We start from the raw sequence: 27,750 nt of genomic DNA, 5'->3' as shown, positions 1-27,750 counted from the left end.
CTTATCCATTCTATCTCCTTCAGGTGCCATGCCCTCAGAGGGCATTGACGACCATGGACCTCCATTGGATTGGTCCATGGCAAAGTGCGGCAATGGTTTGCCATTGCCTTCTGCAGCATGGCTCAGCAGGGAACTCTCCCACTCTTAGCACCTTCCATCAGGCGTATTGGAAGGATTTACAGGCTGATTATCAACCTGTTTGGCCACGTTGTGAACGCACCTTCCACGGCTAACCAGTCCTGATGTGGGACTTGAACCGAGCTTCTGGCCCAGAGGTAGGGACACTACCACTGCACCCCAAGGCCACCCCCAATCTATTTAGATCCTCCCATGATTTTATGCACTTCAATTGGATCTCTCCTCAGCCTCCTCTGTCCCAAAGAATACAAGGAAGTCGCCTTCCTTTGAAAACATGAGTCAGTCAGCTAATACTAATCCAACAGCATCGACTCCTCTGATTGAATTATAGTGATTCACTCAGTGACATTAGGAGAAACCATTCCTAAAGTAGGCTGTTAGCAAAGAATGTTATTGCCCCATGACCTGTATTAGTCTTTGATTCAAAAAGGTGGATTTAAACTGAGGAGCTAAGCACAACCTACTCTCCATTCAATAACTGGGGCATGGGGAGGCCGTTTATCATTCACTCAACTTACTTTTCCGAAACTTGCTGCTTTAACGAAGTGACCAAGAGTTCCAGCCTCTGATTCTCGGAGTTGCACTCAGTGTACTGTGGGAGGGAAAATGTACAGTTAACTTTGAGACACACAAAACAACATAGACCTGAAACTGGGATCTAATTACCCTTTGCTCTTGACGTGCGTGTATGATTCTGGCAAAATAAATTCTGGCTGGCTCTCCTGGTGTCTGGGATGGATAAATACTGACCACCTGTGGGGTTCTGGACTCCAGTTCCCCAAGTGTAGGGTTAGTGTGGCTCACTTTAAGAAGCAAGCGTGGGGCTGAAGCAGGAGAGCAGCTAATTCAGCCACCCTGGTTGATCTTACTGGAAAGTGTGAGGGTGTCAGGTGAGACAGGGACCAGGTTTGATTGTGATCTGCCGATAATCATTGTCTAAGTTCATGAGATACTCATGATGAACCATGTAGGATCAATTTTCTTTGCGCTAATTGTAATCCATGCCTCTTGATACCGGACTCCCAGTTTGCCAGGACTTTCATGCCATGGAGCTCTTTAAACTCCATCTGCTGCTGCTAAGAGAGGAAAAGGAGATGGCCATTCAAACCTGTTCTGCTGCTCAGTTAGATCATGGCTGATCTATCTCGACTGCATCCATCCACCTTGGTTCTGTAACCTTTAATACCCTGACCTAGCAACACTTTATCAACTTCAGTTTGGAAATTTTCAATTGACCCCCCCAGCCCTCCCCAGCCGCCCCCCAGCTTTATGGGATCGACTGTTCCTAATTTCCACAACCCTTTGTGTGAAGAGGTCTTTCCTGACATCATGGCTCACTGACCCATCCCTAATTTTAAGGTTATTCCCCTTGTCCTGGACTCCCCCCACCACACCCCCACCAGTGGAAATAGTTTCTCTCTATCTACCCTATCAAATCCTTTAATTATTTTAAATGCTTCAATTAGGCCGCCCTTTATTCCTCTATTTTCATGGCTATGATGCCCTAACTGTACAAGAGATTAACTCAACACAAGAGACACTGAATTAGTTTGAGTCAATTTAGGCCACAGCCAGGAAAAGTCTTTGAAGAAAGGCACGGTGTCACTTGCCTGTGGTTATGATTTTAACATCAGTAAGGAGGGGAACGAGGTTACTTCATGGATGGTTCCTGCAGACCTTCCTAAAGTCATTTTAGTAATCACAAATCCTCCAGTGCCCAATCTGGCACAAGCTACCCATTTCCATGCTGATCAATCACACATTAGTGGCTTTTTATTCACGAGTTGCTGAAATGATTCATTAAATCATCTGATGCAGCCTCTGGAGTTCTGCAGAATGGCACCTGAATGGCCAAACCAAATCTCCTCACAGACCTGCACAGGGTCAGCACGATGATAAAGCTATTCGTTATAGATTTAATCCCTTAGGAATGAAGGAATTGCCACCACACTACACACAGCGCTTTGCACATTGAAGGAATGGCTGCTGGATGGGCCACATTGAATAAGGACAGAAAACAGACTTAGTTGTACAGCACACGGCCGGTACTATCCGGGGGGGAGGGAAGAGGGACAGGGGGGCGAGGGAGGGAGGGACAGGGGGGGAAAAGGAGCGAGGGACAGGAGGGAACGAGCGAGGGACAGGAGGGAACGAGCGAGGGACAGGAGGGAACGAGCGAGGGACAGGAGGGAACGAGCGAGGGACAGGAGGGAACGAGCGAGGGACAGGAGGGAACGAGCGAGGGACAGGAGGGAACGAGCGAGGGACAGGAGGGAACGAGCGAGGGACAGGAGGGAACGAGCGAGAGACAGGAGGGAACGAGCGAGGGACAGGAGGGAACGAGCGAGGGAAAGGAGGGAACGAGCGAGGGAAAGGAGGGAACGAGCGAGGGAAAGGAGGGAACGAGCGAGGGAAAGGAGGGAGGGAAAGGAGGGAATGAGCGAGGGAAAGGAGGGAACAAGTGAGGGAAAGGAAAGTGAGGAAAGGGTGAGAAAAAGGAGAGAATGAGTGAAAGAAAAGAAAGAGTGAGAGAGAAAGAGAATGAGATAGAGGGAAAGAGCCAATAGGAATGAGAGTGAGAGATTGGAGAGACAGAGTGAACAAGAGAGTGGTGGGGTTGGAAGGGGATAAATTAAGGTGTAAAATGGAATAAAAACATTTTCAAACATAATTTTTTTTTGCATTACATTCAGCTTCAGTCCTTAAAAAAATCAGACCAAAAAAAGTAAAAGAAAGGGAATGGTAATGTCAGCTTAAGGAGTATAACAACTCAGATTTTTTCTCAGTAATGCCCAATCAGACAGGAGATATAGGCCCTGAGCCTCTGTGGAGTGACAGTGTCGGATTCCTGCTCCGCTCCACTCCCAGTGTTTTACCCTGAAATCCAGCCGCTCCTTTCCCGCCCGACCTTCGGACTCAGGCAGGGTGAGAACTGCCCAGTGCAGCGGGTTCCCCAGGCCATCGATCGAGGGCAGCAGAGTTGGAGGTAAGGAAGTCGCGCCACCTTTGTCACAGCACTAGCTGCCATAAAGAAGGCAGGTTGAAAGGTCCTGCCGCCTGGAGAAGGCGAGTGTGTAAGGTAAGTGGGTAGGGTGGGGGTGAGGGTGGTCCAGGGAGTCGGGGGGTCAGGTGGATGGAGTCCCATGTGGGTCGGGGGGGCTGGTCAGTATGATAGTTACCCAGGAGTTAGAAGTGATTTTAACTCTCCTAACTTTTCCTGGGTAACTATTCTGGAATCATCCAAAGTTTGCAATTTAAATCTTGTTTTCCGATGGTTTCTATTGGAGGGCAATTGCCCAATGGGAGTTTGAACCAGGCAATTGCAATCCTGACCTGGGAACTTCCAGGGGGAGGGGGATGATTCCCTAGCACAGCTTTAGGAAAACCCCTCCCCCCACCAAACCCCCCAGTTACGATGCTCAGAATTTACGGGCCATTAAATTAAGTGGCCAACACCTGACGCTTACTTTCTTAAAGTTCCAAACATTATATTCACAAAAACAGAACTGGTAATATTAATGCACCACCTTTTAACCGTCCTCGAGATATTTTGGAAATAAATTACTCACTCATGGCCCTTGGTGATGGGGGAATCTCGATGGGACTGGCACCGTTTTAGAATTAGGACAGAGATGAGGAGGAATTTTTTTCTCTGAGGGTTGTGCGACTTTGGAACTCACTGTCTCAGGAGGCGGAGTCACTGAATACTTTTAAAGGTGGAGGGGGGTAGATCGATTCCCTTGCCTCACAAGAATCTAAGGCTATCGGGGGTCGATGGGAACGTGGAATTCGAAACACCAACAGCTCAGCCACGATCTTGTTGAATGGCGGAACAGGCTGGAGGGGCCGAAGGGTCCACTTCTGCTCCTATTCTTTAAGGAAATCGTGAGAAATTGAAAAAACAAAAAGAGGGAGGAAAGCCAGGGGTTCTGGGCAAGAACATAAGCAAGTGAAGCCCAGGTTTTGTTAGTCGTGATTTCATGCAGTGTACACATGGCACATATAACGGCACCACAATGGCTGCTTTTGGAATTGTGCCTGTGTCAAGGAGTCAGTTAGAGAGAGAGAGAGAGAGAGAGAGAGAGAGTCAAAGAGAATCATTGTAACATTATCTCACTGTATACTTGGGGCCATTCCCGGCACTCATCAGTGACCTCTTCGCCAGCCAATAATCAACCTAACACAGAGGACCGACAGACATGAGAGAAAACAAAGGGAGACACAGGGTTTCTCTACTCTTCTTTTTCCTTGTACATTAATTTAATCAGGCAACAACACGAGCAAAAAAGTCTTCAAGACATCATGTAGATTCACCAAACTAAACCAGATTAGTCATTAGCTAAATGCGCCGCGTGGTGTTCTAAAAAGCGATATAAAAGACAGGAAGCCCAAACTTTGATTCCAGGTTTGGCATTGGAGTTTAGAAGAAGGAGAAGTGATCTTATTGAAAGATATAAGATTCTGAGGGGGCTTGACAGGATAGATGCTGAGAAAATGGTTCCCCCTCACGAGGGAATCTACAGCAGTTTCAAAATAAGGGGTCTTCCATTTAAGACGGAGGTGAGGTGGAATTTCTTCTCTCAGAGGGTCGTTAGTCTGTGGAATTGTCTTCCCCAGTCAAGGCTGGGCCATTGAATATATTCAAGGCTGAGTTAGACAGATTTTTGGTTGACAAGGGAGTCCAGGGTTTAGGGGGGAAACAGACAGGAAAGTGGAGTTAAGGCCACTATCAGAGCAGCCATGATCTTATTGAATGGCGGGGCAATCTCAAGGGGCCGGTTGGCCTACTCCTGCTCCCATTTCTTATGACCTTATGTTCTGAGCCAGAATAGCCACTGAGGGGGTGTTACAATTGGTATCGGTGGCTACAGAGGGGCATTCCCCTCGTCTAACTAGAGGGAAAACAGAACAGCCCAGGCTCTTATTCCTGTCCACGGATTTAACGAGATTATAGAGTGGGTACAGCACAGAAGGAGGCCATTCATTGTCTCTGTGCTGTCTCTCTACAGGAGCAACTCACCTCATCCCACTTCCCCGCCATTTTAATAATCAAGTAGAATTAGTTACATGCAGTAACTAGGCAGCCAGTAGAAAACCTGGGTGACTAACCCAGCACTCATGCCCTTGTCCCCTCCCCCTGACGGCAATCCTTTACATATCTCCAGTCCCAAGGCATCCACATGATCACAACATGATCCAGCCTCAGCCAGTGGCAGTGTCACCTCCATTATCCCCTATCTCTTCACGCTTCAGTCCCCTCCCTGAACCTTTTCAGCAGTTACAATTGGAGGCAAGGCTGCCATTTTGTAATCCCCGCTAGAAAATGCACAATGGCTTTGGTTGGCAGAAGGATTGGGCCCGGTCGCCATGCCTCCCACAGTCGAGCAGGCTGCCAACGTCGATGGCTGGGACTGGCTTTGGCAAAGGGCAGCACATTTCAAACGCTGCGGGGACTGTGGGCTTTTACGATAATCAACAACAGTTTCACAGTCATCGCCAGGCTTCTAACTCCAGATTTTTATTGAATTCAAATTTCATCATCTGCCATGGCAGGATTTGAACCTGGGTTCCCCCAGTGCATTACCCTGCGTCTCTGGAATACTAGTCAGTGACAATACAACTACGCCACTACCTCCCCACCAAACCTCAGCAACCAGCCAGTGTAAGAGAGAGGGGGAAAATACCACCGGGTACATTCAAGGTCACCTTGAGGTGTTTGTATCTTCCTTGGTTGTTTGTCCCCTTTCTAGGGTTAACGACTCATGGTGGGACAGGATGGTGATGATGGGGTGGGATGGGGGGGTTAGAGAGAGGGGTTTGGAGTTACACATTTCTGTGCCATGGGAAGATAGAGCTCCAATCTGTACCCACATTCACCTAAACCATGCCTTCAGGGACTTCTGGATAGATGGAGAAAGTAATTGGAGCACTTTTCATAAGGGGAAATAGGTTGGTTAAATCCCACGCCTGAGATTATTAAAACGCTGTGATTATCTTGTTCACACAATGGCAGTCACCGCACCACAAAGTGAAGTCATTTTCAGATGCACTGGGGTGATGTGATAAGGCACTGCGCAATTGCAACTCATCCACTGGATATCCTGAGGAGAACCAGGTCACCCCTTGCACAACACGCAAACTTTACAACCACATAGGTGTCATTTGTCAGTCACGGGTGTGCCCGGCATGCCAAGGCAACATTTCTGCAACCTCACCCAATATTCAAGTCATCTTGAGGTGTTTGTACCTTACCTGGTTATTTGTCCCCCTTTGCCGTTATAGGGGGAGCAAACTCATGGTGGGGCAGAATGGAGGGGGTGGGGGGTTAGAGTGAGGGGTTTGGAGTTACACATTTCTGTGCCATGAGAGGATCGAGCACCAACCTGTGCCCATGTTCACCTAAACCGTGCCTTCAGGGTGAAGGATTGAATAGGGAATTCAGTGACAAACTCACATATTCACGCAGAACCACAGGAGGTATCACAGGAACCACAGTGAGCCCAGTGCTTGGTGGCAGTATTAACACTGAGGAAAATGGCCTCACCCTTCCCTATTTCTGTAAACTCCTCTAGCCTCACAAAGCCCCCCACAAAATATCTGCACTCCTTCAACCTTGGTCCTTCTGCAGCTCTCCCAGTCTAATCCATGGGCAGCCATGCATTTAGCTGCCTGAGCCCCACGTCCCGGAATTTCCTCCCTAAACCTCTTTGCCTCTCTACCTCTCTCTTTTCCTTTAATACGCTCCTTAAAACCTGCCTCTCTGACTAAGCCTTTGGACACCCGCTATCTCCTTATGTGGCTCGGTGTCAAATTTTGTTCCATATTCGCTCTTGTGAATCGCCTTGGGATACTTTCATTCTGTTAAAGGTGCTATATAAATGCAAGTCGTTGTTGAAGGTGTGGTTCTGTCCATTTTGACAGTGAAGCCCAAACTGATATATTGCGGAAATAATACAACGTGCACTTTGAATGTACCCAGTGGTAGTGGTGATCATTAAGATCAGCCCGGAACTCCTGCAACTCCGGATACAGCAAGGGAACTAAGGAGCTGCGTCTAGTGACCGGTTGAAAAGCAACCCAACAAACAAAGGAGTCAGGTGTGTACCCTGTCTCTCCAGCTGTGAGCAATTGAGCTAAAGCAGCTGTATAGCATGTAATATGACCTGATCAAACAACAGCTCGCATCAGGAGAAAGCTGATATAATGGACGTAAATAAGCTCATCGGTACTCTGCTTCCTACACCAACAACTGAGTCTCATTTTACACTGAACTCAAAACAACGCCCTTAACCCAAGGAGAGTAAATAACGGCCATTATGTAACATGACCTACTAATAATATGCTTTGTGTCCCTTTAGATGCTGCTAATGTCGGGCTCCTATTCATCAAGGGCAACATTAAAAGAATAGACCAGGTTGAGCCATTCCATTTTAATATAACTGTGCTATTTAATCCTGGGGGTGGTTGTTCTCCATTATTACAAATTAGCAGCAAAGATTTCACATAGTAGCTGGGGGCAAGTTGATAAAGTATGTTAGTGCCTCAACTGACCAGCGCAACAGGAACAGGTTCAGGTTCATCCAGCAGGCTAGGGCTGAGTGAATGATGCAGACACAGCTCCTCAGTCCCCTTGCTGTATCTGGAGTGGCAGAAGTGCCAGGGTGATCTTAATGATCACCAGTGTCACTGGGTACATTCAATGGGCATCAAAGTGCACCTTGTATTACTTCCCCAGTACAGATTTGGTTTCCTTATTTAAGGAAGGATGTAAATGCATGAGGAGCCGTTCAGAGAAGGTTTCCCAGTTCAGAGAATGGGCGGGTTGTCTTATGAGGAAAGGTTGGACAGGCTCGGTGTGTATCCACTGGAGTTTAGAAGAGTAAGAGATGACTTGATTGAAACATATAAGACCCTGAGGGGCCTTGACAGGGTGGATGCGGAGAGGGTGTTTCGACTTGTGGGAAAATCTAGGGGTCACTGTTTAAGAATAGATGATGGGGCTTTTTTTCCTCTCAGAGGGTCGAGAGTCTTGGAACTCTTCCTCAAAAGGCAATGGGAGCAGAGTCTTTGAATGTTTTCAAGGCAGAGGTGGATAGATTCTTCATAAACAAGGGGGTGAAAGGTTATCAGGGATAGATGGGAAGTTACGGACAGATCAGTCATGGTCTTATTAAATGGCGGAGCAGGCTCAAAGGGCCGAGTGGCCTACTCCTGCTCCTAACTCATATGTTCGTATGGTCTGTCCCTTAAGACGGCTGGAATACAAAGTGGGTGGAAGTTATTTTACAGTTTTATAATGTTCAGGTCAGACCCCATTTAAAGAACCTGCTTTCAGTTCCGTGCATTGAGCCTTCAGGTAGGATATGTTGGTCTTTGAGGGGCTGCTGCACAGATTCACCAGTATAATAAAGACTAAAAGGGTTAAATTAAGAGGACAGGATGCATAAACTCGGCTGCTGGTCCCTTGGGAGAGAAAATTAAAGGTGATGTACTTGAGGTGTTTAAGATGATTAAAGGATTCGATGGAGAGAGAAACCTTTTGCTCTGGTGGGCAAGTCCAAAACAAGGGGCACAACCTTCAAGTTAAAGTCAGGCTTCAGGGGTGATGCCAGGAAGCATTTCTCCACACAAAAGGGAGTGGGAAACTCTACTCCCACTGCTTCCCCCACCCACAACAAGCTGGTTCTTTTAGTCATTCATGGGATGTGGGCTTCACTGACTAGGCCAGCGTTTATTGCCCAACCCCAATTGCCCCTTGAGAAGGTGGTGGTGAGCTGCCTTCTTGAACCGCTGCAGTCCATGTGGTGTAGGTGCACCCACAGTGCTGTTACGGAGGGAGTTCCAGGATTTTGACCCAGCGACAGTGAAGGAACGGCGATATATTTCCAAGTCAGGATGGTGAGTGACTTGCAGGGGAACTTCCAGGTGGTGGTGTTCCCATGTGTCTGCTGCCCTTGTCCTTCTAGATGGTAGGGGTGGTGGGTTTGGAAGGTGCTGTCTAAGGAGCCTTGGTGAGTTCCTGCAGTGCATCTTGTAGATGGTACACACTGCTGCTACTGTGCGTCAGTGGTGGAGGGAGTGAATGTTTGTGGATGGGGTGCCAATCAAGCAGGGCTGCTTTGTCCTGGGCGGTGTTAAGCTTCTGGAGTGTTGTGGGAGCTGCATTCATCCAGGCAAGTGGAGAGTATTCCATCACACTCCTGACTTGTGCCTTGTAGATGGTGGACAGGCTTTGGGGAGTTAGGAGGTGAGTTACAACAGGATTCCCAGCCTCTGACCTGCTCTTGTAGCCACTGTATTTATATGGCTAGTCCAGTTCAGTTTCTAGTCAATGGCAACCCCCAGGATGTTGAGGCTGGGGTGTTAATTGAAAATTCCAAAGCTGAGATTAATAGACTCTTGCTGGATGAGGGTATTAAGGGTTATTGAACCAAGGCCAATAATTGGAGTTAAGATGCATATCAGCCATTGAGTAGTAGGACAGGACATGGTAACATTGTGGTTATGTTACTGGGATCATAGGTTCAAATACCATAGTAGCTGGGGAAATTTGAACTCAATTAATAAAACTGGATGGATCACTAATGGTGACCATCAACTGTGATTAAAAACCCACCTGGTTCATTGATGCCCCTTTAGGGAAGGAAATCTGCCGTCCTTATCTGGTCTGGCCTACATGTGAATCCAGATCCACACCAATGTGGTTGGCTCTGAAATGGCAGTTAGGGACAGGCTGGCCTAGCCAGCGATGCCCTCATCCCAAGAAGGGATTGGGAAAAAAAAAAGCTCAAGGGGCTGAATGGCCTCTTCCCGTTCCTATGACTCTCCTTTTACCCTCTGTGCTGGGGAGTGAGCTGAAATCTGCTTCCTCGCTGCAGGTTATACGTTCTGACCTGGCCCCTGGCTGACTCCAGCTCCTGGTGCTGTTCCTCCAGCTCGCTATTCCGAACGTGTAGCATGTCCCAAACCTTCTGTAACTCCTCCCGCACCAGGAAGAGCTCGCCGTCCACCTCTTCCAGGGAAGCCTGAAAACACAGCCCATGAGTTGAAACAGCAAGAGCAGAATTAGGGATCAGAACCACAGAACCAAAAGGAGGCCATTCAGCCCATTGTGCCCCATGATGACTCTTTGAAAAAGCCATCCACTCCCTGTGTTCCCCCCTCCCCCCCAACAGCACTGAAAAGGCTTTCTTCTCAATCATTTATCCAATTCCCTTCTGAAAGTTATGGGGAAAGAGCAGGGGACGGCAGTGGGAATACTTGGATAGGCATTTGGTCGGACAGGACTTGAGTGTTGCTGAAAGAAAGAGACACGTCGAAGTTTTTCATCTTGCACTCATCAGGACAATTCGCAAGAATACCAATGTAAGGGGAAAACAACAATTTATACTGTATGACAAGAGAGTGCTGATTGGTTGGCAAGTGGACTCTGATTGGTAGAGGCACTGCCATAGAGAATGCACCATTGATGGTGACTGACAGTTACTTGCCAAGCATTGTTTAAAATTTAAACCAGACAGCTTGACCCTGATTGGTCAAGGCATGGTCCTGAGGAATGAGTCAGCGAATGGCAGTATTAATTGGATAGTTCTTTCAAAGAGCCAGTATAGGATCGATGGGCCGAATGGCCTCCTTCTGTGCTGTACCGTTCTATGAGTTCCTGTGAAATTCCTTGGTCTACTTAATTTAATGGTAACCTTGTCTGGGTTAATGCCTCCCTTCTAACAGTAACCAAAGGAATTTCACGCACATGGTTATATCACAACTCACCTGAAAGTTATTTCCTCGAGCGCACAATCAAGTCACATAATGTTACATGTTTCAAGTTTGAACCAGACTGTAGGAATTTCAACACCAAGACAGGCCATTTAGCCCATCTAGTCTGTGTCAGCCTTTACCCCACCCTCCCTCCACCCCTCTCCGTGCTGGCAGTACAGCTGAGAATAGGCAATACCAGGAAAATCAACAAATCAACTAAAACACAATTATTTTGAAACAAAAAGTAAACCATGCAACTATTAGAAGGTGATTGGCAAAGAACCAGAGGAAATCTTTCTTAATGAAAGTAAAGTGTGTCATGAACAATCTGGTGATCTCATTGAAACATCCAAACTTCTTATAAGGTAGATGTGGATAGGATGGTTCCCCCAGCTGGTGAGTCTAGGACCAGGGAACGCAGTCTCAGAACAAGGGGCAGGCCATTTAAGACTGAGATGAGGGAGAATTTCTTCACTCAGAGGGCGGTGAATCTTTGGAATTCTCTACCCCAGAGGGCTGTGGAAGCTCAATCATTGAGCGTTTTAAAGACAGAAGGTAAGAGTCAATGCACTCCTAGATACTAATGACATGAAGGGAAATGGGGATAGTGGGGCAAAATGGCATAGAGGTAGATGATCAGCCATGATCTGTCTGAAGGGCCAAATGGCCTCCTCCTGCTCCTATGTTGCTCATTTCTCTCCTGCTCCAAGATGTTTGTGGAAGTTTCCAAAGCCTACAAGCAAGCTCATGCAACATTGGTTGAAGCAGAAGCAAAGTTGGGAACCAAATTAAGCTTATTTTCAAAGGAATAAGGAACAAATAGTTTTAACGTAGAGCAACAACTGTCCAAGATATTTGAATCCTAAAATACCAGACTGTATTGCAAAACGAACCCAACAATCTTGAATACTCTCATGGCAGTCTTGTGTGCATTGCCGAGGCTAGCTACAGTCTAACGTAAATAAAATGGGTAGAAAATTAAGATGTATCACTGAATAATAAATACAGGGCACCTGTAATAAACTCCCACCCATGGCACCGTCTGCCATTCTGCTCATAGGACAGACAAACAACTAGACTTAGTTCTGATGAAGAGTCACAAGGACTCGAAACGTTAACTGTGCTCCTCTCCGCAGATGCTGTCAGACCTGCTGAGCTTTTCCAGCTATTTTTGTTTGCGTTTCAGATTTCCAGCATCCGCAGTATTTTGCTTTTAAACAACTAGGCTTCCTGTGCTAAAGGTTGGGTCTGGTCGGCGAGGTCTGTGTTGACTCATGCCGTGTTGGCCTGGGTGAGGGGTTTCCTGCGCCAAAGGTCGATGATGTTCAAAAAAAAAAAGTGTGGTTTTTGGATGTGTTTGGTTTTCGGGTTACAGTAAGATACGACGAGTCGCTTGGTAGTACAGAACTCGAGTATTGCTGAAAAGAAAAGAGACGTGTTGAAGCTTTTCGCTTTGCACTCATCAGGACACTTCACAAGAATACCAATATAAGGAGCAAACAACAATTTATACCGTTGCTAAGGAGAATGCAAGTAATGAACTCCATGGCTATGCCTCTACCAATCAGAGTCCACTTGCCCATCCAAACAGTGTGAATTGTTGTTTTCCTCTTATAATATTCTTGCAAAGTGTCCCAACGAGTACAAGACAAAAAGCGTTGACGTGTCTCTTTTCTCAGCGAAACTCGAGATACAACTATAGATATATGATGTAGGCTGTACCCACAAGTAAAGGCCTTTTGAAATGTCAGAACTTTTTAAAACAACATCAGGCAGTTACCTTAATTTCTCCTGGTTTATTCAAGCTGGCTTCTTCCAGTTCCTAGACAGAGGAAAGCACAAGATCAGAAAATAAAATTTTTTTAAAAACTCTCCCTGGGTAATCTGGAAACCCTGATTTTCACACCACAAGGTCACGGTGTGAAATCCTGATTTGCGTTAAGTGCAGATCAGCGTTCTGGTTCAGCTGCCATTGCTGATAAAGTAACGTCTTGCCCTGCAATAGCATCTTCGGTAGGCGAGTGTCTGTTGGACATTTTAAGACAAGACCCTCAATGGGAGGGTATCAGAAGTTGCAAGGGACTTCCGCCCTGATTGCATTTTGAGTGCAGGTCAGTTTAACATCTCATCTGAAATGCGGCACCTCCAACAGTGCCGCACTCCCTCAGTACTGCACCGAAGTGTCAGCTTGAATTTTGTGCTCAGGTCTCTGGAATTGGGAATATTGGCCTCAGGACTGTTGCAAAATAGGGGGGGGGGGAAGAAAAATTTAGCGGGTTTCTTACTCTCCCTCAGGGAATTCCCATTCCCATTGGAAAGTTCAATGTCAAAGTCCGAGTGGCAAATGAGAACAGGTGTGGGCTGCTCTCATGTCATTTTCCTGTCATCCATGGTTATTGAGGAAGGCTGACCACTCAAGCAACGTGTCAAAGGCCAGAACACCAGTTGGAATTAGTCTTCAGAAATGGAAATTGGAGGGCAAAGCAGTGACGACTTTCTCTGATGTGAGCTCTTACACTCCACAGATCGCAACAACGTCTATCCAGCCCACTGCTAAATGTCATCAGACAACCCACTCACCAAACGCTCAATCCCTTGGTGCGGACGTGGGGCACATTACGAGTAAACAAAATAACTTGCCTCCCTTCGGTGCGCTAATCTCGATAACCTTATTGGAAGTGGGACAGAGGCATTGAGGGTAGACATCTAGAAAAGCTAGCACTGACACAGTCTAGATGGGCTGAATGGCCTATAATTACTTTACATCCCAATTTTTAGCACAATGCAACCGGGAGGATTCTGAATGGATTAAAATAAGACCCCATGAGCCCAGCCTATTAACTTAAACTTAACAGGGTTGGGAAAAGTCTCTACTTTTCCACAACTCTGCATGTAAAACAGAGGTCATGGCAAGAGTTGCCCAGGGATGTAGAAGCACCAGTCAGCTCGCTATCGGGGACCGGCTTACTGTGACATTGTTAACTGACCTCTTCCTCTAACTGTGCAACTGGAAAAGGCACCTTCAACAAAGCCAACAGACCAAATAAACCTCTCAAGGTTCAGCGAAGTTCTGCTTATTCTTTTCATGTCAACCAATGGCTCCTCAGCCTCACAGAGGAAACCACTGTTGACAGTAATGAACTGTTCACTGTCCCATGGCCTTTGAGTTTGCAGCTCACAGTGCCCTGATCGATGTGAGCGATTTCACTCAACATGCAATCGCTAGGTCCTGTCACTGCACGGCTGATTGATTGGCCTTTGGTTGCAACTCCCCTGGCTCCATCTGCTAGTCTTGTGTGCAGTCTCTCTCCAGTGCAGATACCAGCAGTCCAAACTATAGAATCAATATGCTGCTGCAAAAAAAGCTGTGCCTACGAATTAGCCGTTTCCACCCCTGGAACAAACTTGACAAGACCTTTTCATTGCAAGTGGCAGGTCAGAAGTATGTTCCTCCCAAAGTTTGCTCGGCTTATCAACTGCAACAGTGACTCTGTGCAGCAGTATAAGCAGTAACTTCCCGATCACACAGCAGTAGACATGTCTGCCGGCAGGTAGGAAGTGCTCGCAGTACTAACAGCATTTTTAAAAATTCATTTATGGGACGTGGGCATCGCTGGCCGGGCCAGCATTTGTTGCCCATCCCTAATTGCCCCTTGAGAAGGTGGTGGTGAGCTGCCTTCTTGAACCGCTGCAGTTCCATGTGGTGTAGGTACACCCACAGTGCTGTTAGGGAGGGAGTTCCAGGTTTTTGACCCAGCGACAGTGAAGGAACGGCCGATATATTTCCAAGTCAGGGTGGTGAGTGGTTTGGAGGGGAACTTCTAGGTGGTGGTGTTCACATGTGGCTACCGTCCTTGTCCTTCTAGCTGGTAGTGGTCGTGGGTTTGAAAGGTGCTGTCTAAGGATTCTTGGTGAGTTCCTGCAATGCATCTTGTAGATGGTACACACACTGCTGCCATTGTGCGTCGGTGGTGGAGGGAGTGGCTGGGGTGCCAAACAAGTGGGTTGCTTTGTCCTGACTAGAGAACCTAAAGGGAGGGGGCTTCAGTATCTCCCAACACCCAAGCATGTCCTTTAAGCTTCTTTTTCCCAAACTTATTCCAATACTGAGACACACTTCCCCTGAAGGCTGCCATCCTTTGACATTTTAACCAAGGGACTTGTCTCCATGAGCCTAGTGGATGGGAATATTCAATCATGGCAGTCAATCCCAATCCTATTCTCGTTCCAAACTCCACACAGCTAACTAACCAATTCAGAACAACTTGCAGAGTCCTTATGGCACTGAAGAAGGCCCTTTGGCCCATCAACCCCATGCTGGCTCTCTGTGGAGCAATCCAGTCAATCCTATTCCTCTGCTCTATCCCTGTAGCCCTGCAAGTTTATTTCCCTCAAGTGCCCGTCCAATTTCCCTTTCGAAATCATTCATCGTCTCTGCCTCCATCACCCGCGTGGGCAGCGAGTTCCAGGTCATTAACACTCACTGTGTAAAAACAATTCTTCCTCTCAATCAACTCTGCATCTCCTGCCCAAAACCTTAAACCTTTGCCCCCCTCATCCTTGTGCCATTAGCTAAAGGGGAGAGCTTTTCTTTGTCTGCCTTATCTGAACCTGTCATAATCTTGTACACTTCACCCCATGTCCCTCAATCTCCCTGGCTCCAAGATGAGCATCTCACATTAAGTAGCACTTTTTAACATAGCAAAACCTGCAAAGCAATGTTCCCTCTTAAAGTAGCATGGCAACCGAGGGCCCATGGCAGCCCAGGGCCCATGGCAGCCCAGGGCCCATGGCAGCCCAGGGCCCATGGCAGCCCAGGGCCCATGGCAGCCCAGGGCCCATGGCAGCCCAGGGCCCATGGCAACCGAGGACCCATGGCAACCGAGGACCCATGGCAACCGAGGACCCATGGCAACCGAGGACCCATGGCAACCGAGGACCCATGGCAGCCCAAGGCCCATGGCAGCCCAGGGCAACCCAGGAGCCCCCATCCAGGTCATGCACAAGTTGGTCCTTTTAAATAGGGGGAGGCCACGCACTTAAATAAGTCACGTGCTCACTACAGAAAGCAAATCAGAGCAAACACTGCACCCAAGTCACTTCCAAGGAGCATCACGAAACACAATTTGATAGTGAGTCGATAACCAAAACCTTGGTCAAAAAGAGGTAGGAGAGAGACATAGAGGTTTAGGTCGGGAATTTCGGCCTAGGCAGCTGAAGGCACGGCTGCCAATGGTGCTGCGACTTTTTTTTTTATTCATTCATGGGATGTGGGCATCGCTGGCTGGGCCAGCATTTATTACCCATCCCTAATTGCCCTTGTTCAGAAGGCATTTAAGAGTCAACCACATTGCTGTGGGTCTGGAGTCACATGTAGGCCAGACCAGGGAAGGACAGCAGATTTCCTTCCCTAAAGGACATTAGTGAATCAGATGGGTCTTTACGACCATCGGCAATGGTTTCGTGGCCGTCATTAGGCTTTTAATTTTTATTGGATCCTGCTGTGCTGGGATTCAAACCCAGGCCCCCAGAGGCTTACCCCAGGTCTCCGCAATGCTAGTCCAGTGACAATACCACTTTACCACGGCCTCCCCGGGGACCTGCCAGTGGCCAGGATTGGAGGAGCATGAGGATCTTGGAGGGTTGTAGGGCTGGAGGAGATTACAGAGATAGGGAGGTAACGACAATCGGTAACCCTCCAGGATTGCTCTGGAGGCTACACGAATGAAAGACCTGTCAACTCCTGGTCGCAGCAGGGAGCTGGCTGAAAATCATCGAGGCATTAAAAACAATTTAACTCCCTTTGAGCAATATTATTAGTTGTAGGTTAGGCAGGAAGGCTCGGAGGCTGAATGGGCTGGTTGGAGGCAAGAGCTGATGTGGTGAGAGTTCCAACCAGAATTGTAAACCCTCGCGGTGAACCCAGCCGATTTCCCCCCTCCACCCCAGCACGGGGGTGCTTCTCGCTCCATGACCACACCCAGGCTGAGACCAGGTCACCAAGCACAGGCCGAATGTCAGACCAGGGACTTTCCCAGATCTGGATTACCCAACTCAAAACCAGCAGGTTTGACTACCCAATGAGCCCTTTAGGTGAGACCTCACCCCGAGGTTTAATCACGGGCTGTACTAGCTGCAATCTTTACATCCCTTATACGAAAAAATGTAAAATAATATATCACAGTGGTATTAATAGGTGTAATCAACTTTCAGTGCGATGGGGGTAATTGTACAATTCAGAATTGATTTGAGGAAGTGCTCCTGTACAGAAAGCAATTGGGTGTGGGGTATATCAGAGTGTTGGGATGAAGGGTATATCAGAGATTGGTTCACTAATGCCCTTTAGGGAAGGAAATCTGCTGCCCTTACCTGGTCTGGCCTAAATGTGACTCCAGACCCACAGCAATGTGGTTGACTATTAAATGCCCTTTGAACAAGGGCAATTAGGGATGGGCAATAAATGCTGGCCTAGCCAGCGACACCCACACCCCATGAACAAATAAAACAAAAGTGATCAGGACATGGAGTGGAGGCAGAAACCACAGGATTGTTCAATAATTAGTTAGCGATTCACCCTGAATCCTCCGGCCTTTCTCCCCCGTATCTGCTTTACAGAGTTTGAGAGACTCACTCAATATTAAAATATGGAAAGCAATCTGTTCAGTTGGCAAGTGGTTTTATACCACGTGATTTAAAAAATTAGGGGTCTTCCATTTATAAGACTGAGTGTGGAGAGGAGAACATTTATTTCCCCTCTCAGGGGGTCATTAGTCTGTGGGATTCTCTTGCCCAGAGGGCGGTAGAGACTGGATCATTGATTATATGCAAAGCTGAGTTAGACAAATTTTTGACCGACAAGGGGGGTAAGGGTTATGGCCGGTGGGGGTGGGGGTTGGGGTGGGGGTGGGGGCAGAGGCAGGAAAGTGGAGTTGAGACCACAACCAGATCAGCCATGATATATCGAACGGCCGAGCGGGCTTGAGGGGCCAAATGGCCTACTCCCACTCCTGATTCTCGTCATCACTCCCTCAAAACAAATTATAGACAAAAACCTGGGGGGGTGGGAGACAGGGGGGGGCGGTGGTGGGAGACGGGGGGGTGGTGGGAGACGGGGGGGGGTGGTGGGAGACGGGGGGGTGGTGGGAGACGGTGGGGGGTGGTGGGAGACGAGGGGGTGGTGGGAGACGGGGGGGTGGTGGGAGACGGGGGGGTGGTGGGAGACGGGGGGGTGGTGGGAGACGGGGGGGTGGTGGGAGACGGGGGGGGTGGTGGGAGACGGGGGGGGTGGTGGGAGACGGGGGGGTGGTGGGAGACGGGGGGGTGGTGGGAGACGGGGGGGTGGTGGGAGACGGGGGGGTGGTGGGAGACGGGGGGGTGGTGGGAGACGGGGGGGTGGTGGGAGACGGGGGGTGGTGGGAGTCGGGGGGTGGGGGTTGGGAAATCCAAATGTTAACTTAACGACAGGAAAGAGTTTGGACAATTGTGCTTCAGACACAGGAGACAGACCAATGGTCAGTTACAGAGTCTGGGTCAGCGTCCTGATCACCATTTCACCCTGTACCTCAATACCCTCACTCACCTCTCGCAGACCCTGTATAATGGCGTTCTGCTGCCTCTGAACAACCTTTGCATCTTTAAGTTCTTGTTGGAGGGAAGAGAGTTGAGACAGCAGCGGTGGCAAAGGCCTGGGTTGGCTGCAAGAGACCAATGTTGTTAGCTACAGGAACAGAGATCGCTTCGGAGTTTTGAAAGGTCTAAATTTCAGCCTGAGTGTGAGACCATCTTTCGAAACAACAACAAGTGATTTCTACAAGGAACAGTGTTTATATAAAGAAGAGGTTAAAAATCCACTGCATTAAGTCAGAAATAAAGCTAACGGCACTGAGTTCTACTAGACAGGTGCAAGAAGTATTATATAAAAAAGATTACCAGTGAGGGATATCAGAGTGTAACAGTGAGGGGTGTGGGATATATCAGAGTGTTACAGTGAGGGGTGTGGGGTATATCAGAGTGTTACAGTGAGGGGTGTGGGGTATATCAGAGTGATACAGTGAGGGGTGTGGGGTATATCAGAGTGTTACAGTGAGGGGTGTGGGGTATATCAGAGTGTTACACTGAGGGGTGTGGGGTATATCCAAGTGTTACAGTGAGGGGTGTGGGATATATCAGAGTGTTACTGTGAGGGGTGTGGGATATAACAGAGTGTTACAGTGAGGGGTGTGGGGTATATCAGAGTGTTACAGTGAAGGGTGTGGGATATATCAGAGTGTTACAGTGAGGGGTGTGGGGTATATCAGAATGTTACAGTGAGGGGTGAAGGGTATATCAGAGTGTTACAGTGAGGGGAGTGGGGTATATCAGAGTGTAACAGTGAGGGGTGTGGGGTATTTCAGAGTGTTACAGTGGGGGGTGTGGGCTATATCAGAGTGTTACAGTGAGGGGTGAGGGGTAAATAAGAGTGTTACAGTGAGGGGTGTGGGGTATATCAAAGTGTTAGAGTGAGGGGTGTGGGGTATATCAGAGTGTTTCAGTGAGGGGTGTGGGGTATATCAGAGTGTTAGAGTGAGGGGTGTGGGATATATCAGAGTGTTACAGTGAGGGGTGTGGGGTATATCAGAGTTTCACAGTGAGGGGTGTGGGGTATATCAGAGTGTTACAGTGAGGGGTGTGGGGTATATCAGAGTGTTACAGTGAGGGGTGTGGGGTATATCAGAGTGGTACAGTGAGGGGTTTGGGGTATATCAGAGTGTTACAGTGAGGGGTATGGGATATATCAGAGAGTTACAGTGAGGGGTCTGGGATATATCAGTGTTACAGTGAGGTGTGTGGGGTATATCAGAGTTTTACACTGAGGGGTGTGGGGTATATCAGAGTGTTACAGTGAGGGGTGTGGGGTATAACAGAGTGTTACAGTGAGGGGTGTGGGGTATATTAGAGCTTTACAGTGAGGGGTGTGGGGGATATCAGAGTGTTACAGTGAGGGGTGTGGGATATATCAGAGTGTTACAGTGAGGGGTGTGGGATATTTCAGAGAGTTACAGTGAGGGGTCTGGGATATATCAGTGTTACAGTGAGGGGTGTGGGGTATATCAGAGTGTTACAGTGACGGGTGTGGGGTATATCAGAGAGTTACAGTGAGGGGTGAGGGGTATTTCAGAGTGTTACAGTGAGGGGTGTGGGGTATATCAGAGTGTTACAGTGAGGGGGGTGGGGTATATCAGAGTGTTACAGTGAGGGGTGTGGGGTACATCAGAGTGACACAGTGAGGGGTGTGGGGTATATCAGAGAGTTGCAGTGAGGGGTGTGGGGTATATCAGAGTGTTACAGTGAGGGGTGATGGGTATATCAGAGTGTTACAGTGAGGGGTGTGGGATATATCAGAGTGTTACAGTGAGGGGTGTGGGGTATATCAGAGTGTTACAGTGAGGGGTGTGGGATATATCAGAGTGTTACAGTAAGGGGTGTGGGGTATATCAGAGTGTTACAGTGAGGGGTGTGGGGTATATCAGAGTGTTACTGTGAGGGGTGTGGGGTATATCTGAGTGTTACAGAGAGGGGTGTGGGGTATATCAGAGAGTTACAGTGGGGGGTGTGGGGTTTATCAGAGTGTTACAGTGAGGGGTGTGGGATATATCAGAGTGTTACAGTGAGGGGTGTGGGATATATCAGAGCGTTACAATGAGGGGTGTGGGATATATCAGAGTGTTACAGTGAGGAGTTTGGGGTATATCAGAGTGTTACAGTGAGGGGATTGGGGTATATCAGACTGTTACAGTGAGGGGTCTGGGATATATCAGAGCGTTACAGTGAGGGGTGCAGGTATATCGGAGTGTTACAGTGAGGGGTGTGGGGTATATCAGAGTGTTACAGTGAGGGGTGTGGGGTATATCAGTTTGTTACAGTGAGGGGTGTGGGATATATCAGAGCGTTACAGTGAGGAGTGTGGGATATATCGGAGTGTTACAGTGAGGGGTGTGGGGTATATCAGAGTGTTACAGTGAGGGGTGTGGGGTATATCAGTTTGTTACAGTGAGGGGTGTGGGATATATCAGAGCGTTACAGTGAGGGGTGTGGGATATATCGGAGTGTTACAGTGAGGGGTGTGGAGTATATCAGAGTGTTACAGTGAGGGGTGTGGGATATATCGGAGTGTTACAGTGAGGGGTGTGGGATATATCAGAGCGTTACAGTGAGGGGTGTGGGATATATCGGAGTGTTACAGTGAGGGGTGTGGGGTATATCAGAGTGTTACAGTGAGGGGTGTGGGGTATATCAGTTTGTTACAGTGAGGGGTGTGGGATATATCAGAGCGTCACAGTGAGGAGAGTGGGATATATCAAAGAGTTACAGTGAAGGGTGTGGGATATATCAGAGTGTTACAGTGAGGCGTGTGGGGTATATCAGAGTGTTACAGTGAGGGGTGTGGGGTATATCAGAGTGTTACAGTGAGGGGCGTGGGGTATATCAGAGTGTTACAGTGAGGGGTGTGGGATATATCAGAATGTTACAGTGAGGGGTGTGGGGTATATCAGAGTGTTAAAGTGAGGGGTGTGGGGTATATCAGAGTGTTAAAGTGAGGGGTGTGGGGTATATCAGACTGTTACAGTGAGGGGTGTGGGGTATATCAGAGTGTTACAGTGAGGGGTGTGGGGCATATCAGATTGTAACAGTGAGAGGTGTGGGTTATATCAGAGTGTTACAGTGAGGAGTGTGGGATATATCAGAGTGTTACAGTGAGGGGTGCGGGGTAAATCAGAGTGTTACATGAGTGGTGTGGGATATATCAGAGTGTTAGTGTGAGGGATGTCGGGTATATCAGAGTGTTACATTGAGGGGTGTGGGATATATCAGAGTGTTACATTGAGGGGTGTGGGGTATATCAGAGTGTTACAGTGAGGGGTGTGGGATATATCAGAGTGTTACAGTGAGGGGTGTGGGGTATATCAGAGTGTTACTGTGAGGGGTGTGGGGTATATCAGAGTGTTACAGTGAGGAGTGTGGGATATATCAGAGTGTTACAGTGAGGGGTGTGGGGTATATCAGAGAGATACAGTGAGGGGTGTGGCATATATCAGAGTGTTACAGTGAAGGGTGTGGGATATATCAGAGTGTTACAGTGAGGCGTGTGGGGTATATCAGAGTGTTACAGTGAGGGGTGTGGGGTAAATCAGAGTGTTACAGTGAGGGGTGTGGGGTATATCAGAGTGTTACAGTGAGGGGTGTGGGGTATATCCGAGTGTTACAGTGAGGGGTGTGGGATATATCAGAGTGTTACAGTGACGGGTGTGGGGTATAACAGAGTGTTACAGTGAGGGGTGTGGTGTATATCAGAGAATTACAGTGAGGGGTGTGGGGTTTATCAGAGTGTTACAGTGAGGTGTGTGGGGTACATCAGAGTGTTACAGTGAGGGGTGTGGGGTATATCAGAGTGTTACAGTGAGGGGTGTGGGATATATCAGAGAGTTACAGTGAGGGGTGTGGGGTATATCAGTGTTACAGTGAGGGGTGTGGGATATATCAGAGTGTTACAGTGAGGGGAGTGGGATATATCAGGGTGTTACAGTGAGGGGTGTGGGGTATATCAGAGTGTCACAGAAAGGGGTGTAGGGTATATCAGAGTGTTATAGTGAGGGGTGTGTGGGATATATCAGAGTGTTACAGTGAGGGGTGTGGGATATATCAGAGTGTAACAGTGAGGGGTGTGGGATATATCAGAGTGTTACAGTGAGGGGTGCGGGGTATATCAGAGTTTTACAGTGAGGGGTGTGGGGTATATCAGAGTTTTACAGTGAGGGGTGTGGGGTATATCTGAGTCTTACAGTGAGGGGTGTGGGGTATATCAGAGTGTTACACTGAGGGGTGTCGGGTATATCAGAGAGTTACAGTGAGGGGTTTGGGGTATATCAGAGTGTTACAGTGAGGGGTGTGGGGTATATCAGATTGTTACAGTGAGGGGTGTGGGATATTTCAGAGAGTTACAGTGAGGGGTCTGGGATATATCAGTGTTACAGTGAGGTGTGTGGGGTATATCAGAGTGTTACACTGAGGGGTGTGGGGTATATCAGAGTGTTACAATGAGGGGTGTGGGGTATGTCAGAGAGTTACAGTGAGGGGTATGGGATATATCAGAGTGTTACAGTGAGGGGTGTGGGGTATATGAGAGTGTTACAGTGAGGGGTGTGGGGTATATCAGAGTGTTACAGTGAGGGGTCTGGGGTATATCAGAGTGTTACAGTGAGGGGTGTGGGGTATATCAGAGTGTTACAGTGAGGGGTGTGGGGTACATCAGAGTGTTACAGTGAGGGGTGTGGGGTATATCAGAGTGTTACAGTGAGGGGTGTGGGGTATATCAGAGAGTTGCAGTGAGGGGTGTGGGGTATATCAGAGTGTTACAGTGAGGGGTGTTGGGAATATCAGAGTGTTACAGTGAGGGGTGTGGGATATATCAGAGTGTTACAGTGAGGGGTGCGTGGTATATCAGAGTTTTACAGTGAGGGGTGTGGGATATATCAGAGTGTTACAGTGAGGGGTGTGGGGTATATCAGAGTGTTACAGTGAGGGGTGTGGGGTATATCAGAGTGTTACTGTGAGGGGTGTGGGGTATATCAGAGTTTTACAGTGAGGGGTGTGGGGTATATCAGAGAGTTACAGTGAGGGGTGTGGGGTTTATCAGAGTGTTACAGTGAGGGGAGTGGGATATATCAGAGCGTTACAGTGAGGGGTGTCGGATATATCAGAGTGTTACAGTGAGGGGTTTGGGGTATATCAGAGTGTTACAGTGAGGGGTGTGGGGTATATCAGAGTGTTACAGTGAGGGGTGTGGGGTATATCAGTTTGTTACAGTGAGGGGTGTGGGGTATATCAGTGTTACAGTGAGGGGTGTATCAGGGTGTTACAGTGAGGGGTGTGGGGTATATCAGAGTCTTACAGTGAGGGGTGTAGGATATATCAGCATTACTTTGAGGCGTGTGGGGTATATCAGAGTATTACAGTGAGGGGTATGGGGTATATCAGTGTTACTGTGAGGGGTGTGGTGTGTATCAGAGTGTTACAGTGAGGGGTGTGGGGAATGTCAGAGTGTTACAGTGAGGGGTGTGGGATATATCAGAGTGTTACATTGAGGGGTGTGGGGTATATCAGACTGTTACAGTGAGGGGTGTGGGGTATATCAGTGTGTTACAGTAAGGGGTGTGGGGAATATCAGAGTGTTACACTGAGGGGTGTCGGGTATATCTGAGAGTTACAGTGAGGGGTGTGGGGTATATCAGAGTGTTACAGTGAGGGGTGTCGGATATATCAGAGTGTTACAGTGAGGGGTGTGGGGTTTATCAGAGTGTTACAAAGAGGGGTGTGGGGTATATCAGAGTGTTACAGTGAAGGGTGTGGGATATATCACAGTCTTTCAGTGAGGGGTGTGGGGTATATCAGAGTGCTACAGTGAGGGGTGTGGGGTATATCTGAGTGTTACAGTGAGGGGTGTGGGGTATATCAGAGTGTTACAGTGAGGGGTGTGGGTTATATCAGAGTGTTACAGTGAGGTGTGTGGGGCATATCAGAGAGTTACAGTGAGGGGTGTGGGGTATATCAGAGTGTTACAGTGAGGAGTGTGGGATATATCAGAGTGTTACTGTGAGGGGTGTGGGGTATATCAGAGTGTTACAGTGAGGGGTGTGGGATATATCAGAGTGTTACATTGAGGGGTGTGGGGTATATCAGAGTGTTACAGTGAGGGGTGTGGGATATATCAGAGTGTTACAGTGAGGTGTGTGGGATATATCAGAGTGTTACAGTGAGGGGTGTGGGATATATCAGAGTGTTACAGTGAGAGGTGTGGGGTATATCAGAGTGTAACTGTGAGGGGTGTGGGGTATATCAGAGTGTTACAGTGAGGGGTGTGGGGTATATCAGAGAGTTACAGTGAGGGGTGTGGGATATATCAGACTGATACAGTATGGGGTGTGGGGTATATCAGAGTGTTACAGTGCGTCGTATGGGGTATATCAGAGTGTTACAGTGAGGGGTGTGGGGTATATCAGAGTGTTACAGTGAGGGGTGAGGGGTATATCAGAGTGTAACAGTGAGGGGTGTGGGGTATAACAGAGTGTTACAGAGAGGGGTGTGGGGTATATCAGAGTGTTACAGTGAGCAGTGTGGGGTATATCAGAGTGTTACAGTGAGGGGTGTGGGGTATATCAGAGTGTTACAGTGAGGGGTGTGGGATATATCAGAGTGTTACAGTGAGGGGTGTGGGACATATCAGAGTGTTACACTGAGGGGTGTGGGGTATATCAGAGTGTTACAGTGAGGGGTGTGGGGTATATCAGAGTGTTACAGTGATGGGTGTGTGGGATATATCAGGTTGTTAAGGTGAGGGGTGTTGGATATATCAGAGTGTTACAGTGAGGGGTGTGGGGTATATCAGAGTTTTACAGTGAGGGTTCAGGGGTATATCAGAGTTTAACAGTGAGGGGTGTGGGGTATATCAGAGTGTTACAGTGAGCGGTGTGGGGTATATCAGAGTGTTACAGTGAGGGGTGTAGGGTATATCAGAGTGTTACATTGAGGGGTGTGGGGTACATCAGAGTGTTACAGTGAGGGGTGTGGGATATATCAGAGTATTACAGTGATGGGTGTGGGGTGTATCAGAGTGTTACAGTGAGGGGTGTGGGATATATCAGAGTGTTACAGTGAGGGGTGTGGGGTATATCAGAGTGTTACAGTGAGGGGTGTGGGGTATATCAGATTGTTACAGTGAGGGGTGTGGGATATTTCAGAGAGTTACAGTGAGGGGTCTGGGATATATCAGTGTTACAGTGAGGTGTGTGGGGTATATCAGAGTGTTACACTGAGGGGTGTGGGATTTATCAGAGTGTTACAGTGAGGGGTGTGGGGTATGTCAGAGAGTTACAGTGAGGGGTGTGGGGTATATCAGAGTGTTACAGTTAGGGGTGTTGGGTATATCAGAGTGTTACAGTGAGGGGTCTGGGGTATATCAGAGTGTTACAGTGAGGGGTGTGGGGTATATCTGAGTGTTACAGTGAGGGGTGTGGGGTACATCAGAGTTTTACAGTGAGGGGTGTGGGGTATATCAGAGAGTTGCAGTGAGGGGTGTGGGGTATATCAGAGTGTTACAGTGAGGGGTGTTGGGTATATCAGAGTGTTACAGTGAGGGGTGTGGGATATATCAGAGTGTTACAGTGAGGGGTGTGTGGTATATCAGAGTTTTACAGTGAGGGGTGTGGGATATATCAGAGTGTTACAGTGAGGGGTGTGGGGTATATCAGAGTGTTACAGTGAGGGGTGTGGGGTATATCAGAGTTTTGCAGTGAGGGGTGTGGGGTTTATCAGAGTGTTACAGTGAGGGGTGTAGGATATATCAGAGCGTTACAGTGAGGGGTGTCGGATATATCAGAGTGTTACAGTGAGGAGTTTGGGGTATATAAGAGTGTTACAATGAGGGGTTTGGGGTATATTAGACTGTTACAGTGAGGGGTCTGGGATATATCAGAGTGTTACATTGATGGGTGTGGGGTATATCAGAGTGTTACAGTGAGGGGTGTGGGGTATATCATTTTGTTACAGTTAGGGGTGTGGGGTATATCAGTGTTACAGTGAGGGGTGTATCAGGGTGTTACAGTGAGGGGTGTGGGGTATATCAGAGTATTACAGTGAGGGGTGGAGGGTATATCAGCATTACTTTGAGGCGTGTGGGGTATATCAGAGTGTTACAGTGAGGGGTATGGGGTATATCAGTGTTACTGTGAGGGGTGTGGGGTGTATCAGAGTGTTACAGTGAGGGGTGTGGGGAATGTCAGAGTGTTACAGTGAGGGGTGTGGGATATATCAGAGTGTTACATTGAGGGGTGTGGGGTATATCAGACTGTTACAGTGAGGGGTGTGGGATATATCAGACTGTTACAGTGAGGTGTGTGGGGTATATCAGAGTGTTATAGTGAGGGGTGTGGGATATATCAGAGTGTTACAGTGAGAGGTGTGGGGTATATCAGAGTGTAACTGTGAGGGGTGTGGGGTATATCAGAGTGTTACAGTGAGTGGTGTGGGGTATATCAGAGAGTTACAGTGAGGGGTGTGGGATATATCAGACTGTTACAGTATGGGGTGTGGGGTATATCAGAGTGTTACATTGAGTCGTATGGGGTATATCAGAGTGTTACAGTGAGGGGTGTCGGGTATATCTGAGAGTTACAGTGAGGGGTGTGGGGTATATCAGAGTGTTACAGTGAGGGGTGTCGGATATATCAGAGTGTTACAGTGAGGGGTGTGGGGTTTATCAGAGTGTTACAAAGAGGGGTGTGGGGTGTATCAGAGTGTTACAGTGAGGGGTGTGGGATATATCAGAATGTTACAGTGAAGGGTGTGGGGTATATCAGAGTGTTACAGTGAAGGGTGTGGGATATATCACAGTCTTTCAGTGAGGGGTGTGGGGTATATCAGAGTGCTACAGTGAGGGGTGTGGGGTATATCTGAGTGTTACAGTGAGGGGTGTGGGGTATATCAGAGTGTTACAGTGAGGGGTGTGGGTTATATCAGAGTGTTACAGTGAGGTGTGTGGGGCATATCAGAGAGTTACAGTGAGGGGTGTGGGGTATATCAGAGTGTTACAGTGAGGAGTGTGGGATATATCAGAGTGTTACTGTGAGGGGTGTGGGGTATATCAGAGTGTTACAGTGAGGGGTGTGGGATATATCAGAGTGTTACATTGAGGGGTGTGGGGTATATCAGAGTGTTACAGTGAGGGGTGTGGGATATATCAGAGTGTTACAGTGAGGTGTGTGGGATATATCAGAGTGTTACAGTGAGGGGTGTGGGATATATCAGAGTGTTACAGTGAGA

General features: G+C 48.1%; 1 protein-coding gene across 1 annotated transcript in view; it reads right to left on the bottom strand.

The window, feature by feature from the left end:
* The window catches only part of LOC144669924 (uncharacterized), a 171,549-nt gene that overhangs the window by 28,931 nt on the left and 114,868 nt on the right, over nt 1-27,750 (bottom strand). Inside the window, exons 3-6 of the mRNA XM_078532207.1 lie at nt 18,476-18,590; nt 12,677-12,718; nt 10,032-10,163; nt 657-730 (exon numbers count right to left, since the gene is read on the bottom strand). Coding sequence (XP_078388333.1) covers nt 657-730; nt 10,032-10,163; nt 12,677-12,718; nt 18,476-18,590 — 363 coding nt within the window. The remainder of the gene's footprint in view (nt 1-656; nt 731-10,031; nt 10,164-12,676; nt 12,719-18,475; nt 18,591-27,750) is intronic.

This window comes from Cetorhinus maximus, chromosome 30 (assembly GCF_964194155.1).
Source record: "Cetorhinus maximus chromosome 30, sCetMax3.hap1.1, whole genome shotgun sequence".
NCBI classification, from domain to species: domain Eukaryota; kingdom Metazoa; phylum Chordata; class Chondrichthyes; order Lamniformes; family Cetorhinidae; genus Cetorhinus; species Cetorhinus maximus.
The sequence above is the reverse complement of the archived record's forward strand: the minus strand, read 5'-3'. Positions and strand labels throughout refer to the sequence as shown.